This window comes from Protopterus annectens, chromosome 12.part0 (genome assembly GCF_019279795.1).
Source record: "Protopterus annectens isolate FY-2018-M chromosome 12.part0, PAN1.0, whole genome shotgun sequence".
Taxonomy (NCBI): domain Eukaryota; kingdom Metazoa; phylum Chordata; order Ceratodontiformes; family Protopteridae; genus Protopterus; species Protopterus annectens.
In genome coordinates, this window is record NC_056746.1 from 511,298,984 (window position 1) to 511,311,713 (window position 12,730).

The 12,730-nt window shown below is 43.5% G+C and overlaps 1 protein-coding gene across 2 annotated transcripts in view; it reads right to left on the minus strand.

Moving 5' to 3' along the window:
* COPS3 (COP9 signalosome subunit 3) overlaps positions 1-12,730 on the minus strand; it is a 985,788-nt gene that overhangs the window by 369,147 nt on the left and 603,911 nt on the right. For both annotated transcript variants that reach the window (XM_044089656.1, XM_044089657.1), the window contains exon 8: positions 10,202-10,375. In XM_044089656.1, the coding sequence (XP_043945591.1) occupies positions 10,202-10,375 (174 nt within the window). The remainder of the gene's footprint in view (positions 1-10,201; positions 10,376-12,730) is intronic.

Sequence of the window (12,730 nt, forward strand, 5' to 3'; positions counted from 1 at the left end):
TGGTAAACAGAGTCAGGGGGATTGCCCGTGTTGTCTGTAGCAGAAATGGATACAGTGCGACAGCCATTTGGAAATGGTTTGCTTGGAAATGGGCTGCCCCTCTGCCCCTGGGGCAAAGCTGACCAGAAGCTGGTCTGCTTTTCTGAAGGGTTTAGTATGGTCCAGATAGTATGCGAGTTGTCTGTGCACGTCTAGTGAGTGCAGAATTCTTTCCCCCTTGTTTTGAGGGTTAGGAAAGAAGGTGGGTAGATGTATGGCCTGGTTGAGGGTCACATCAGATACCACACCTTGGGCATAGAGGAGGGGTTAGTCCTCAGGGAGACCCTGTCTGCATGGAAAATGATGAAGGGCTCAACAGCCATGAGTGCCTGAAGTTCTGAAATCCTTCTGGCTGAGGTTATAGCTAGCAGGAAAGCAGTTTTCCAGGAGAGGTATCTCACTTCTGGTTTGAATGGAGGTAAGGTTAGTTTTTCTAAAACATAATTCAGGTCCCAGGTTAGCCTGGGTGGCCTTCTGGGAGGTCTGATATTAGAAGCCCCTCTGAGGAATTGTTTAATCAAAGGATGTAAGAAGAGGGGATGGTCTGAATCGAAATGAGCTGAAATGGCTGAGGCATGGATCCTTATAGAAGAGAAGGAGAGGCCACTATTGAGTAACTCAGCTAGGTAGTCCAAGATAAGAGGGATGGTAAGTTGTAAGGTACTGCCCCCTCTGGACTGGCTCTAGGAGCAGAATCTTTTCCATTTCCCTGCGTATGATTTTCTGGTTCTGGGCCTTCTGGCCTCTGTGATGATTCTAGGACCTGTTTGCTTAACAGGGACCCCTTGTTTGCTTTTAAAGTATTAGCCATGCTGACAGTTTTGAGAGTTTGCAAGTCTGGTTGCAGCACCCCCCCCCTCCCACACACCTGGGTCAAGAGGTCTGAGATCAGGAAGCTGCCTGGGAGGCTGTAATGTCAGGCCGCGCAGGAAGGGGTATCAATGCTGTCTGGGCCAATCTGGAGCAATGAGGATGGCCTTTGGTCTCTCCTCCCTTATCTTGATCAGTACCTTGTGAATAAGAGGCAGAGGAGGGAATGCATACACAAAGGGAGTTCCAGGGGAAGGTCAAGGCATCCACCTTCCACACTAGGTGGTGATACTCCCTGGCACAGAATTAATTTTTTTTTTTTAGCTGGTGGTTGAGGTGCAAAGCAAAGAGATCTACCTCCAGATTTCCCCACTCCTGAGTGACTTGCAAAAAGATCTTTCTGTGGAGCTGTCATTCGTGGGGGTCCAGTAAGTTTCTGCTTAAGTGGTCTGCCAGGGTGTTGTTGATCCCTGGATAGGTATTGAGCTATTAGGTGTAATCCCATGGATAAAGCTGACAGCCAGAGGTTCATGGCTAGTCAGCACAGAGGGTACGATTGGGCCCCTCCCTGTTTGTTGATGTATCACATTACTGTGGTGTTGCCTGTTTTGATAAGGAGGACCCCTGGCCTGAGATGGGGTTTGAAAGATGTCACAGCCTTTTGTACTGCCATCATTTCCTTCTGGCTGATATGCAAGGGAAAGTACCGGGCATCCCAAAGACCTTGGGTGCACCTACCTGCTAGGTGAGCACCCCAAGCAATGTCTGAGGCGTCAGTGGTGATGGTCTGCCCAGTAGGGCGGAGGATGAAGGGAAGAACCTTGTTCTTGGCAGAGGTCCCTGCCCACCAGAGAAACTCGGCCCTTATACAGGGGATCAGAGGAACAGCGGTCTCTAGAGGCTGTGAGTGTTGACACCAAAGGTTCCATAGATACCATTGAAGCTTGCTTATGTGAAGCCTGGCCAGAGGAATTCAAAGGATGCAAGATGCCATGTACTCAAATGATTGCAGGAACTTCCTCACTGTGAGGTAACTTTTGGATGCCTGCTGGGTAAAGTAGAGAGGCAGGAAGCTCTGCTTTTCTGGGGAAAAAACGGCCATTTGGGATGTTGTGTCGAGCAGTGCTCCCAAATAAATGATCCTTCTGAAGAGTGTTTGCATTTGGTGAATACCCTGGGAGCAGTACATAAACCAAAGGGAAGCGCAGAGAACTGAAAGTGTTGTGAGCCTGCTCTGAAGCGCAGGAATTTCTTGCAGGATTCCTTTATTGGGATGTGGAGGTAGGCATCTTTTAGGTCTAGGGTCACTAACCAGGCATTTTTTGTCAGCATAAGCAGCAGCTGCTGCAAAGTTAGCATTTTAAATTTGGGGACCACCAAGGAGGTGTTCAGAATAGATAAGATCCAGGATTGGGCGCCAAGTGCCCTATTTTCTGGGAACAAGGAATATCCTGGAATAAAAGCCTTTGCCTGTCTGCTCTGCGGGAACAGGTTCTACTGCCCTCTGGGATATGAGAGTTTGGACTTGTTTTAATGCCTCTGCCCACTGATTTGAAGGTAAGTCTGGGTACCCTCTTGGAACTGGGAGTTCGTTGAAAGTGAATTTGTATCCCTGAAAAATTATCTTTAAGACCCACTGGTCCTTTGTCACAGACCGCCAATTTTCTTTGCAGAGGTAGAGCCTTCCTCCTTGCTTTTGGTGGGTGAGAGGAGAGCGGGGGGGGGGGAGTGGGAGTCAATGAGAGTTTTTGCCATAGAAGGCTTGGCTTAGAACTCCCTTGGTTCTATTGCTGTCCCTGGGATAGGGGCCTGGGTGGTCTGCCCCTGCGGGGCTAACCTTGCCCCTGTCTGCTAGGTGCAGGAAAGGACCAGTGCTTAGCGGGAAAATTCCTGCTGAATCTAGGAGGTTGAACCCTGAAAGAAATCTTTTACTGTTTGCATTGATTTTGCTTCGTCTTCCATCTTTTTAAGCACCTCTTCTGCTTTCTCTCTAAACAAGCGGTCTTTATCTAAGGGTGCATCAATTAATTTAGACTTGACATGATCAGGGAGAGGTTTTCAACCATGCTAGTCAATGACAGATCCAGACACTGCTGCCCTGCCTGAGGCTTCTAGTACATCATATCCACAGTGTAATGAGTGTTTGGCCATTTGACAAGTAGAGTGCAGTAAATCTGATAACTCTCTAGAATTGGCACAGTCAGGAAAGGTAAAAATCTTTTGCTTTAATACTTGCAAAGTGTGTTGTTGATATTTAAACATGCAACTGACAGTTGAGTGCTCTGATAGCTATGGTTGCAGAGGTGTAAACTTTTTTAGCCCATCTCTCCAGAGCTCTGGCATCCTTGTCAGAATGAGTTGGATTGTTTGCAGAACTAGCCCTAGCTCCTTTAGGTCTCTGTGTAATGACCTCCGGGTCTGCAGCAAGATTTCTGTACAGGCATTTGTGAGAATCTGGTACTCTGTAATACCTGTCAGGTTTACTGGGAGCAGGTGGGAGGGCATCAGGGCTAAGCTGGATTCATGGAAAACATCATTCACCACTTTTAAGATGGGGGGATGGCCAGGGTCTGTGCTGGGGCAGGTCTAGAAACTCTCTTAGCCTTTTCTTTGACTAGGGAAGTCCTGAGATTCCCAGTGGAAATGTTCCCTCGAGGGTGTGAAGAGTTCCCCAAAGGAAAGGTGGTGAGGCAGAAGGAATGGATTCCTCTGCATCCGAATCCTCATAAGCAGTCAGAGGGTGTTGCTCCTCTTCAAAATCTGAATAATCAGATTCTTCAGAATCATTAGTTCAGGAGAATGCTGTCTTTTCCTTATAGAAGTTGTGGCCTGACTGCCCCTGATAAGGGAGATAAGATCCTCCTCTATCTTAAGCATTTGGGCTTGGGGTGGTGGAGCAGGTGTAAGATGGTGGCTAGAGGTAGATTTTCTAGGAGTGACCTAGCTTCTAGGCCTAAGAGTATCCATTGGTCTGAAAGTAACGGTAGACAGATGAGAAGATGTCGTTTTTTTGTCTAGAATCTGCAGTGCAAAAAACCTCCTCGGAAGCCGGTGCCTGCGTCGCAGCTCCGGACCTAACCGAGGCAGAGACAACCAAAGGCTCGGAAGATGAAGATTTCTGCAGCATACCGGACTCCGAATGTGTCTCGGTAGAGGCCTGTGTAGATATTGTATCGGGCATCAGGGGCTGCGAAAGCTCCTCACTGAATTCCAGAGAACTGATGACCTGCTTAGTGGTAGCGTGGTCTGTCTCTATCTTTACCTCTACGTTTTTTCAAAATGTCTACAGACTGTTGGCTGACGGACACCATATCAGAATGTGAAGATAGAAGATGAAAATACCTGTCTACAAAGAGAGCCCTACAATGCATGGTTCTTGAGTTAAAGAGGGCACAGAACCAGCAACTGGGGACGTCGTGGTCTGGGCCTAAACAAGTGACACAGTAAGAATGGAGGTCTCGGTGTGGGATCCGCTTTCCACAGGTGAGACAATTGTTAACTTTTTTGGACATCGGTTAGTGCAAGAAAAAAGGATCCCCAATGGGGTACTTAGCTGTAGACGTTTTCGGCTGTAATACGAGCTCTGGTAATGACTGATCGGCACACTTGCAAACGGCTTCTGCTACGGGCTACACGGCATGAAAAACTGTTTGTAATGGCGTCAGCTGCCTTGCTTTATATCACTGATGACCTGACTTTAGTCCACAAGCGACAGCAGCTGACACAGAAAAATACTCTGGTATTCGGCCCAGCCGAGGGCTACCACAGCAGGGATAACCCACAGGTGATGACTGCAACAGTGAAACACGAAGAACATCAGAGAAAACAGGATTTGAAGACAAAGCACCCAAAAGGAAGGAACCTTGAAAAAAGTGTTGAGTAACAGATCCAGAATACGCCTCCAAGTGCCCTCCTTTCAAGGAACCAGGAACATTCTGGAATAGAATCCCTTTCCTACTTGGGAAAGAGGAACAGAATGAATAATTTCCTGATCCACCAGAGACCCAAGAACCTCTGAGAAATAGGGAACCTGCTCTCAAGGAGGCCAATGAATCTCTGGAAAAGGAGGGAAAGACCATGTAGTAACTGCCAATGATGGAAAGAACCCAGGAACCTGAAGTGACGAGTTGTCACTTTGAAAGACAAGAGGGTGAGCGGAAGGGACAAATTAACCTGGCGGGGGGGGGGGGGGGGTGTCAAAGGCAGACATGCTTGTCAGAAAAAAGGAAGCTTCTGTGCACAGTAGCCTGAGAAGACTTAGCAGGAGGGGCTTGCCTGCCACCATTCCTGCCTTTAGTGGCCTGACAAGGCTGCCTATGAACTACCTTGTATGATAGTTCCTCTGGAACTTAAGGGTGGGAGGACACAAAAATGTTTCAGTTCCTGCAAAGCTTTACCTTTTTCTTCAAGAGACTTAGACATAGCAACAGCAGTTTCAAAGAAATTTTTATTATTCAAAGGAGATTCCAGCAACCTGGCCTTAAGGTCTTCGGATAATGACTGTAGACAAAGCCAAGAATAAGGTTTCATGACAGGTACCACAGCTGCAGTAGCATCATAGCTGCACTTGATTGAGTGGCAAGCCATCTGAGAAGTAGAACCCAAAATAGAGAGAGAGCAGAGGACTTTCCTTCAGAATCAGGGAGGTCAGAAATAACCTTTCAAGCGTGGTCAATAAGGCCAGAAGTTCAAAACATATCTGGCCATGTAAGTCCGGTAATTAATGGCCCTAAAGGCCAAGATGGTAGCAATATAGACCTTGCTTACAATTATTTCCATAGCTCTACTATCCTTATCCTAAGGCAGGAGCTTGGTAGAGGGGGAAAAAAAAACAAACTTAGAACGCTTGTTAGAGGAGACAGATCCCACAGCAGTATTAGCAAAAGGACACATACAGGAACTGACAATCCTCAGTAATCTTATAGAATCTGTCAGGTTTCTTAGGAGCAGGGGGCTGAGAATCAGAAGTCTTAAAGGCAGATATAGAGGTGTTTGACAAAGCAGCCAGCACAGGAGGTACTGCAGAAAGTTTAGGTGTGGCCACCTGAAGCAAATCATTAACAACTCTTTTGGATGTCAGACACCTGAGAAGAATCCCATTTAAAGTATTCTATCATTCTGGCTACTGTCTCGAAAAGACGGCTCCTTCAAAGACGATTCGGGGCTAATGGAGTCCTCTTCATCAGAGCCATAAGCCAAGGGAGAAGTCATTCAGGAAAAGTAAGGCAAAGCCAACTCATCAGACACCAAATCCATATCCGAGGAATCAAGTTCCCTAGGCCTTTCAGAAGGAGTTGAAGTTCATTACCAAGTTTGCATCCAGGAAGAAAGAGGTCATCATCTCTCTCTCTACTCTTCCCTCATTAGGCCAATCGTGTATAATGCCCCATTTGGCATGTACATCCCTAGACACATGCAACAGCTGGAAAGGCCACAAAAGTACCTCACGAAGAGGATCCTAGGCCTTAAATACATGTCCTACATGGACAGACTCAAAAAACTCCAGCTATTCTCTGTCTCATATTGTCTACTAAGAGGCAATCTCTGCTTGACTTACAAAGCTAGGTCTGACCCAGCTCTGTCAGAAATGCTGCATCTAAGGAAATCCCAATCCCTCCACACCACACGCTTCAGAGACCTCAACCTCATTACCACAATCAACAGAACATGCTGGAGGGACAGGTTCATAACCCAGAGACTGCCCATGATCTGGAATAGACTTCCCATACACGTCAAGCAGAGCACCTCACTGGCCCTCTTCAATATTGGATGGGAAATAAAAAGTTCACCCTGGGGATCGCTCCAATGGTTCCACTTGATAGAGGCTCTGGGAACTAATGTCGGGCAGCACGATGCCAAGGCACTTCTATGCTCTAGGCTTGTAAAGGCTCCAGGGCCATTAGCCTAGTACACACCTATGAACGTAAGGGAAGATTCAAGGCCATTAAGACATTGAACAGGCCTTGAGTTAACTCCTGCCATACCTTTCAAGGGTCCTTAGGATATACAGAATGTTTTGTCTTCTGTTTTTTTTTTTTTTTTTTTTTAAGTAGGGATGTCAGCCCTAACAAATACTGGAAGTCCCAACCCCTGATGAGAGGGATGTCAGCCCTAACAAACACCAGAGGTCCCAACCCCTGATGAGATTTGATAAGAACCTGAAACCTCTTTCCTGACCAGAATCTGCAGAATCCCTCTAGGGCCAAACAAGATAATCAACCGCAGTTCATCCTCGATGTCCAGAGCACATGCCTGAAAGCCTCAGAGGACATGCAAAAAGAAGGATCCATGCTGGCCTCCGATGCGGTTGCAGCAGAGGAGTCCGAAGTCAACACCAGACAGCCTACAGAGCTATCACTTGCTTCTAAGAGACAGCCACTGGAAGATGGACAGCCAAAGAATTTGGCCGAGATTTCCTGGCCACCTTCTTGCTTAACAGTAGCACCTCGGGGTTAATGGATTCCACTGAAGAAACACAGCAAAAATGCACCATGAAACAGAATCCACACTGACTTCAGGAAGTATAAATCACCATTTATTCTGGTACCTCTGCCTTTTGCCTTCAAGGAATAATTCAAATTAAAAAAAACACCTTCTTATACACAAACCAGATACCAAAACATTTATTTAATTATATCAAATAAAACAATTGACCATGTGAAAAAAAGCTGCAACCCTAAAGTCAAAGAAGCAAAAATAGTAAAGGGCATTCAGATTTACAAGTGATGAGGTTCAGACTGGCGGCGAAGAAGTTTGGGGTAACTGCATCCATATGTCACCTTTATGTTCTAAGTCCTAAAGGCTTTGGTATACTGGCCAGATGTTAGGTTATCCTTGGCAAGAGTTCCCTACTGTGAAGAGTACTTCAACAGTAACATAGGACATCAGGAGGATCCATGGGCAGACATACTGAAATGGCACATAAATGAAGAAAGGCCACAGGATAGTAACTAACACAAATATTGTAAAACCAGAGAACAACTAGCCCTGAATGGGTGCAGGTCATTTTGTTGGCACCAAATACGAAACATTTTACATTTGTTAGTATATGATTTTCTAATAGCAAGCTTTCATGCCTCCATTAATATCAGCTGCAAGTCCTCAGCAAACAGTTGCCTAAAGGGAATTAAGACCTTATCATCCAGGCAGTCAACTGAAGTTGGTCAGAGATAGAGTGTAAATGATGCCACCTACCTTACATGAGTAGATCCAGTCTGTGAGAAAGTTTGTGGTAATTGCCCCTGGCCATTTCCAAAAAAAAAGGGGGAGCATCACTGTTGCCTGGGCCAGAAGGGAGTCATGATAATGATTTTAGAAGATTCCTTCTGAATCTTCAGAAGTACTCTTTGTATCAGTGGAACGGGTAGGATTGGAATTAACTAAATGCTCAGCAGCAGTAGGATTAACTAAAGCTATAGCTGCTGGGTCAGATTTGGGAAGAATGTACAAAAACTTCCGACTGTGGAACTTTTATGCATCCTATCTATCCTTTTAGGGGCAGTTGGCTGACTATCAGGAAAACTGTAGGCAGTTACACACACATCCTCCAAAGCTGATAGAAATGGAAGAATAGGTGAAGGTTCTGGAAATTCTTTCTGTAACAGCTCATAGTATTTTCTAAGGGACTGAGAAATCTCAGTATTCTCCCACTGAAAACACTGGCTCATTCTGGAAATAGTCTCAGAGAAACAGAACCCCCTACAGGGAGAATAGGAAATGGTGTTCTCCTCAGTCTAATTCACAAATCTGAGAATACAGTCCTGTATATATCCCTTTATCTGCCTGTCCAGATTCAGAATTTTTAATCTTTTCAAGAAAAGGGGTATACCCCTCCATCTACCAGAAACTACTTTATAAAAAGGATCAGCAGCCTGAACTGAATCCTGAGCCGGACCCAGTAAACTACTCCTGTACAATGAAATTTGAGAAGGAGCAGATACTTGTTTATGTTTCGGTTTGTTTTTGACAGGAAACATGGGACCAACAGTGTTATTAATGGTAGCAGCTTCCCCAGGGAATGACACAAGTTTCTTTCACAGTAAGGAAGTCTTCTTTGTTCCCTCTCCCAAGACCAATAAGACTGTCTCTTCCTTGCCCACTGAGGGGACCAAACAGCCACAAAGGATGTGGCTAACTTCTGGTCCATAGTGACTGAGTGCTACACCAAAGGAATCCAAGGTAAAAGATGAGTGCTCTGAAGTACAACTAATAGCTACAGCAGAATCACCCACCTGCGGCTTAGACAAACTGCTAGCCTGCTGTGGTAGCAAAAGCTGTTTGCTTAACTTTTTCTTTTTGTGGCTTGAAGGAGGATAGACCATGGGGCTGAAAGTTTGTTGCATGGTGGAGCCAAACATGGTGCCTCTTTCCTAGGGAAAACATGCAGCAAGCGCCAGTAAAATTTATGTCTTTAAAATACATTTTTTCGAATAAAAACACAGTAAGAAGCTTTTTAAAACACTTTTCCAGACAAAAAAGTAAAATAATTTCTCCACAGAAAAATAGTTTTCAAATACTTTAAACAAGTTTTAAACTGACAGTTTAAAAGTCCTTTAAAACAAACTTCTAGCTTTAAAATAACTTTCCTGAATCGGAAAGTGTTTTAAAACAAACCTTTTTTTTTTTTAAATGGACGTTTCTTCTCCAAAGGGAACTTATCTGTCCAGCAAAGTGACACCACAAGCCGACCATTGATCCACAGAAGCCTCAGAGGACAGTGCTCTTTGGCAGCAGGAAAGCTCCGAAGAGCTTGATGCCCAAACCTGTCTTTTTAGTCAGCTCAGCTCCAGCTGAATTGATGGTTTGGACACATGGAAGCTGCCCTGAATTGGCCAGCTGTTACATTCTTGGTATGATATAACCCATATAACTAAGGCTACTCTGGCAGTGTTCAAACACTGCACTAAAAACTGCATTGTACACAATAAGAACAATGTCATATCAAAGAAAGAGTTGCACAGAGTTAAATTGTGCCTTGAAAAGCTGACTTTATTACGTACAACTACTAATATGTTTATTAAAGAATAAACAGTGTAATCCCACACACAGGTCAGACTACATCCTGATAACCTGTTTAAAGAAGTCTGTACAAAATATTTGCTCATTTTCTCAATGACATCTTTTAAGTATCTCAGTGGCACGATGGTACCAAACTACTTTCATAACAGCAGTCACAAGATGTGTAAAGGTTGAATGGCAAAAGGAGCTCCACTACTATGAGTACATTAAATAGTTATTCACGAGCATTGTAAACACACTAATAATTTTTTGAGCCACTGTCTGCTCATTAACAAAGACAATACTAAAATAATTATACACACTGGTCTCAATATCCATCCTCTCTTATTCCTACCTTGGTTAGCCTCTGAATATTCTTCTTATACAGTGAAGAGAGGCACTGTTTGACCAACCCCATGTTGTTCTCTCTGGTAAATGTTTCAGAATGTTTGTTCACCAAGTTTCGGAGCTCAGCTGGGTTATTTGTTGCGTAAACTTGTGCTAATTCATGGTAGGCATTGCTAAGGGGCTGCAACAGAAAAATTATTTTTAAATGAGAACATGTCTTGCATTTGCTTAATAAAATTATTTAAAATATTTCAGTTTCAACTGTAGCCAAACCATGCTTTACACTATGAAGCAACAGATTTCGGACACAGGCCTGATGGGTAGCAACTTACTGGCAAATTTGTAAAATAAGCCCTTCCCTTCACACTTCAACAATGTTATCACCAACAGAGACTGCTTGTAAATACTGCAACTATTACTCTACTTAACTTATATGCCCCAACCAAAAGAGTGGAGAATATGGGCTAAGGCATGCAGACCTGCCAGCTGCATTATAATAGTTTCAAAAAATAATGGAATCTTGTCAGATCTGATGGGCTTCCAAATCGTCCTTTTCTGTACTGGTAATAAGAGCTTAAGAGGAGGGTTAAGGCAAAAATCTAAAAATGAGTTGCATTCCACTGACACAGGCCTGATTCCCATAGCATTTCACATGTATGTTAAATGCTCTAAGCAAGTCAGTTATCAATGCCCCAGCATACTTTGTAACAATGTGCTTGTATATAATGATTTCCTTGTGTGATTAACAAAACAAAATCATTTTCACTTTGAGTCAAAGGCTTGTTTACAAGAAAAGAACAGGGAGAAAATCACCACCACAGGAGTGAGACAGAATTTAAAGAAAAATTTAGCTCAAGTAAGATGTCTTTGAGAGGAGGAAGGAACAAAATCTTAGAATACTTGTGAAATATTTACAGCTGCATAACAATATCAGCTCACTTTCGGAGTTTCTGAAGTGTTCCTTTTAAAAAGCACTGGTCACTGGAATTATGTGGACATCTCAGCTATAGAGGGTTAATATACTGCTGAATCAAACAGGGTGTGTTAAAGTGTAGCTGCAGAAAAACTAGCTGCGTATTTTTTGTTATTTTTTTTATCCCACAATAATTCAATGAACTGAATGCGGTGTATATACAGTAAAGGAAAAACATACAGAGCTGGACATCTTCTATCCATATAGTCTGCGTGTTCTAGCGTATCTAAATCCAGACAGAATGCGAAAAAACACCAAAAGAAAAAGTTTTTGTTTCCTGAATGCCCTCAGTCTTGAGCTATGACTCTGTGCAACCATGTTCAATAATAGCAAAAGGAACTGGCCCAAAAATACTCAAGCCATTGACAGAGGTATCAAACAAACATTTACTTCTCATTTGTGTTCAACAGTAGCATAGTAGCATCCATACTGAATACAGCGGTATGGATTCATAGCACAACCAGTCATAACCAAATTTATAGCCAGAGTACAAGGGGGGGGAGCCAGCTGCAACACACTTAAAAGGATTATGAATTTATTTATTTTATTTATTTATTTTACATTTGTTAACCGGGCTAGTCCAACTGGATACATGTCCATTTTCAGTGGAGGCCCGGGGAGAAAAGCTCCTCTACAGTACTACTATAGTAAGACTAAAACAAAAACTTTATCAGAAATATATCAACATATACAAATAATATCTAATAACATATTCTTTAAACCAGTATATTAAGCAATTGGTACAATACAACAAACCACTAGCAACAATAAGTATTAAATTTGGCTAGAAACAGCTGGCCCTGGCCTAGGCGACCTGGGTTCGATTAGCAGTTTTGGCATCTGACAGACCAACAGGGAGAGATTAGTAGTTCTGTGTGTATCTCCAGTGATGATACCAGGTGGAGGCTGGGCACATCATACTAGGAGGTATGAGTAAAAGGGGTGGGGGGAGATAAAGGCTGAGTTGCCGCAGAGGCAGGGCAATACATTGCATATCCCCACTGCACGTCTGCCCCTCAGACGCACCATATACAACCAGGGTAGGGCATAAAATAAGAACAACTCTCAGTGGATGTGAAAGGCCAGACCCCCCCCCCCCCAAGATGTCCTCAAGTTCCACATCAGCCTCAGCCCTATTGGAGATAATCTGGGGGATAAAGGAGATGACTTCACTCTACTATGGATGTGGGTCACAGGATAGGGAGCCATAGGATAAAGGAAGAAACAATATGGCCAGCAATAATGAAAAAAAGAGGAAATGCAGCTATAGCAAATGGGATAAAGAAAGATTACAACATTATATATTTTAAAGTTTTAACCATTTGTGAGTATGTACTAATAAAAAAATAAGCAAACAATATGTACTGCATGATTTATGAACTGAGGTTTGAAAATTTCTAATATATGTGCAAAGCTTTTCTCAGGAAACAGAAAAGCATTAAAATAACTGCATTTCAAAAGACTGTTGCAATGTACAAAAAATACAGCAGGAAAAAAAAAAGAAGTTATGTACCCACCATAATGTTCCATCTGAGTAGTTCTACTTCATTTGTCTTCAACCTG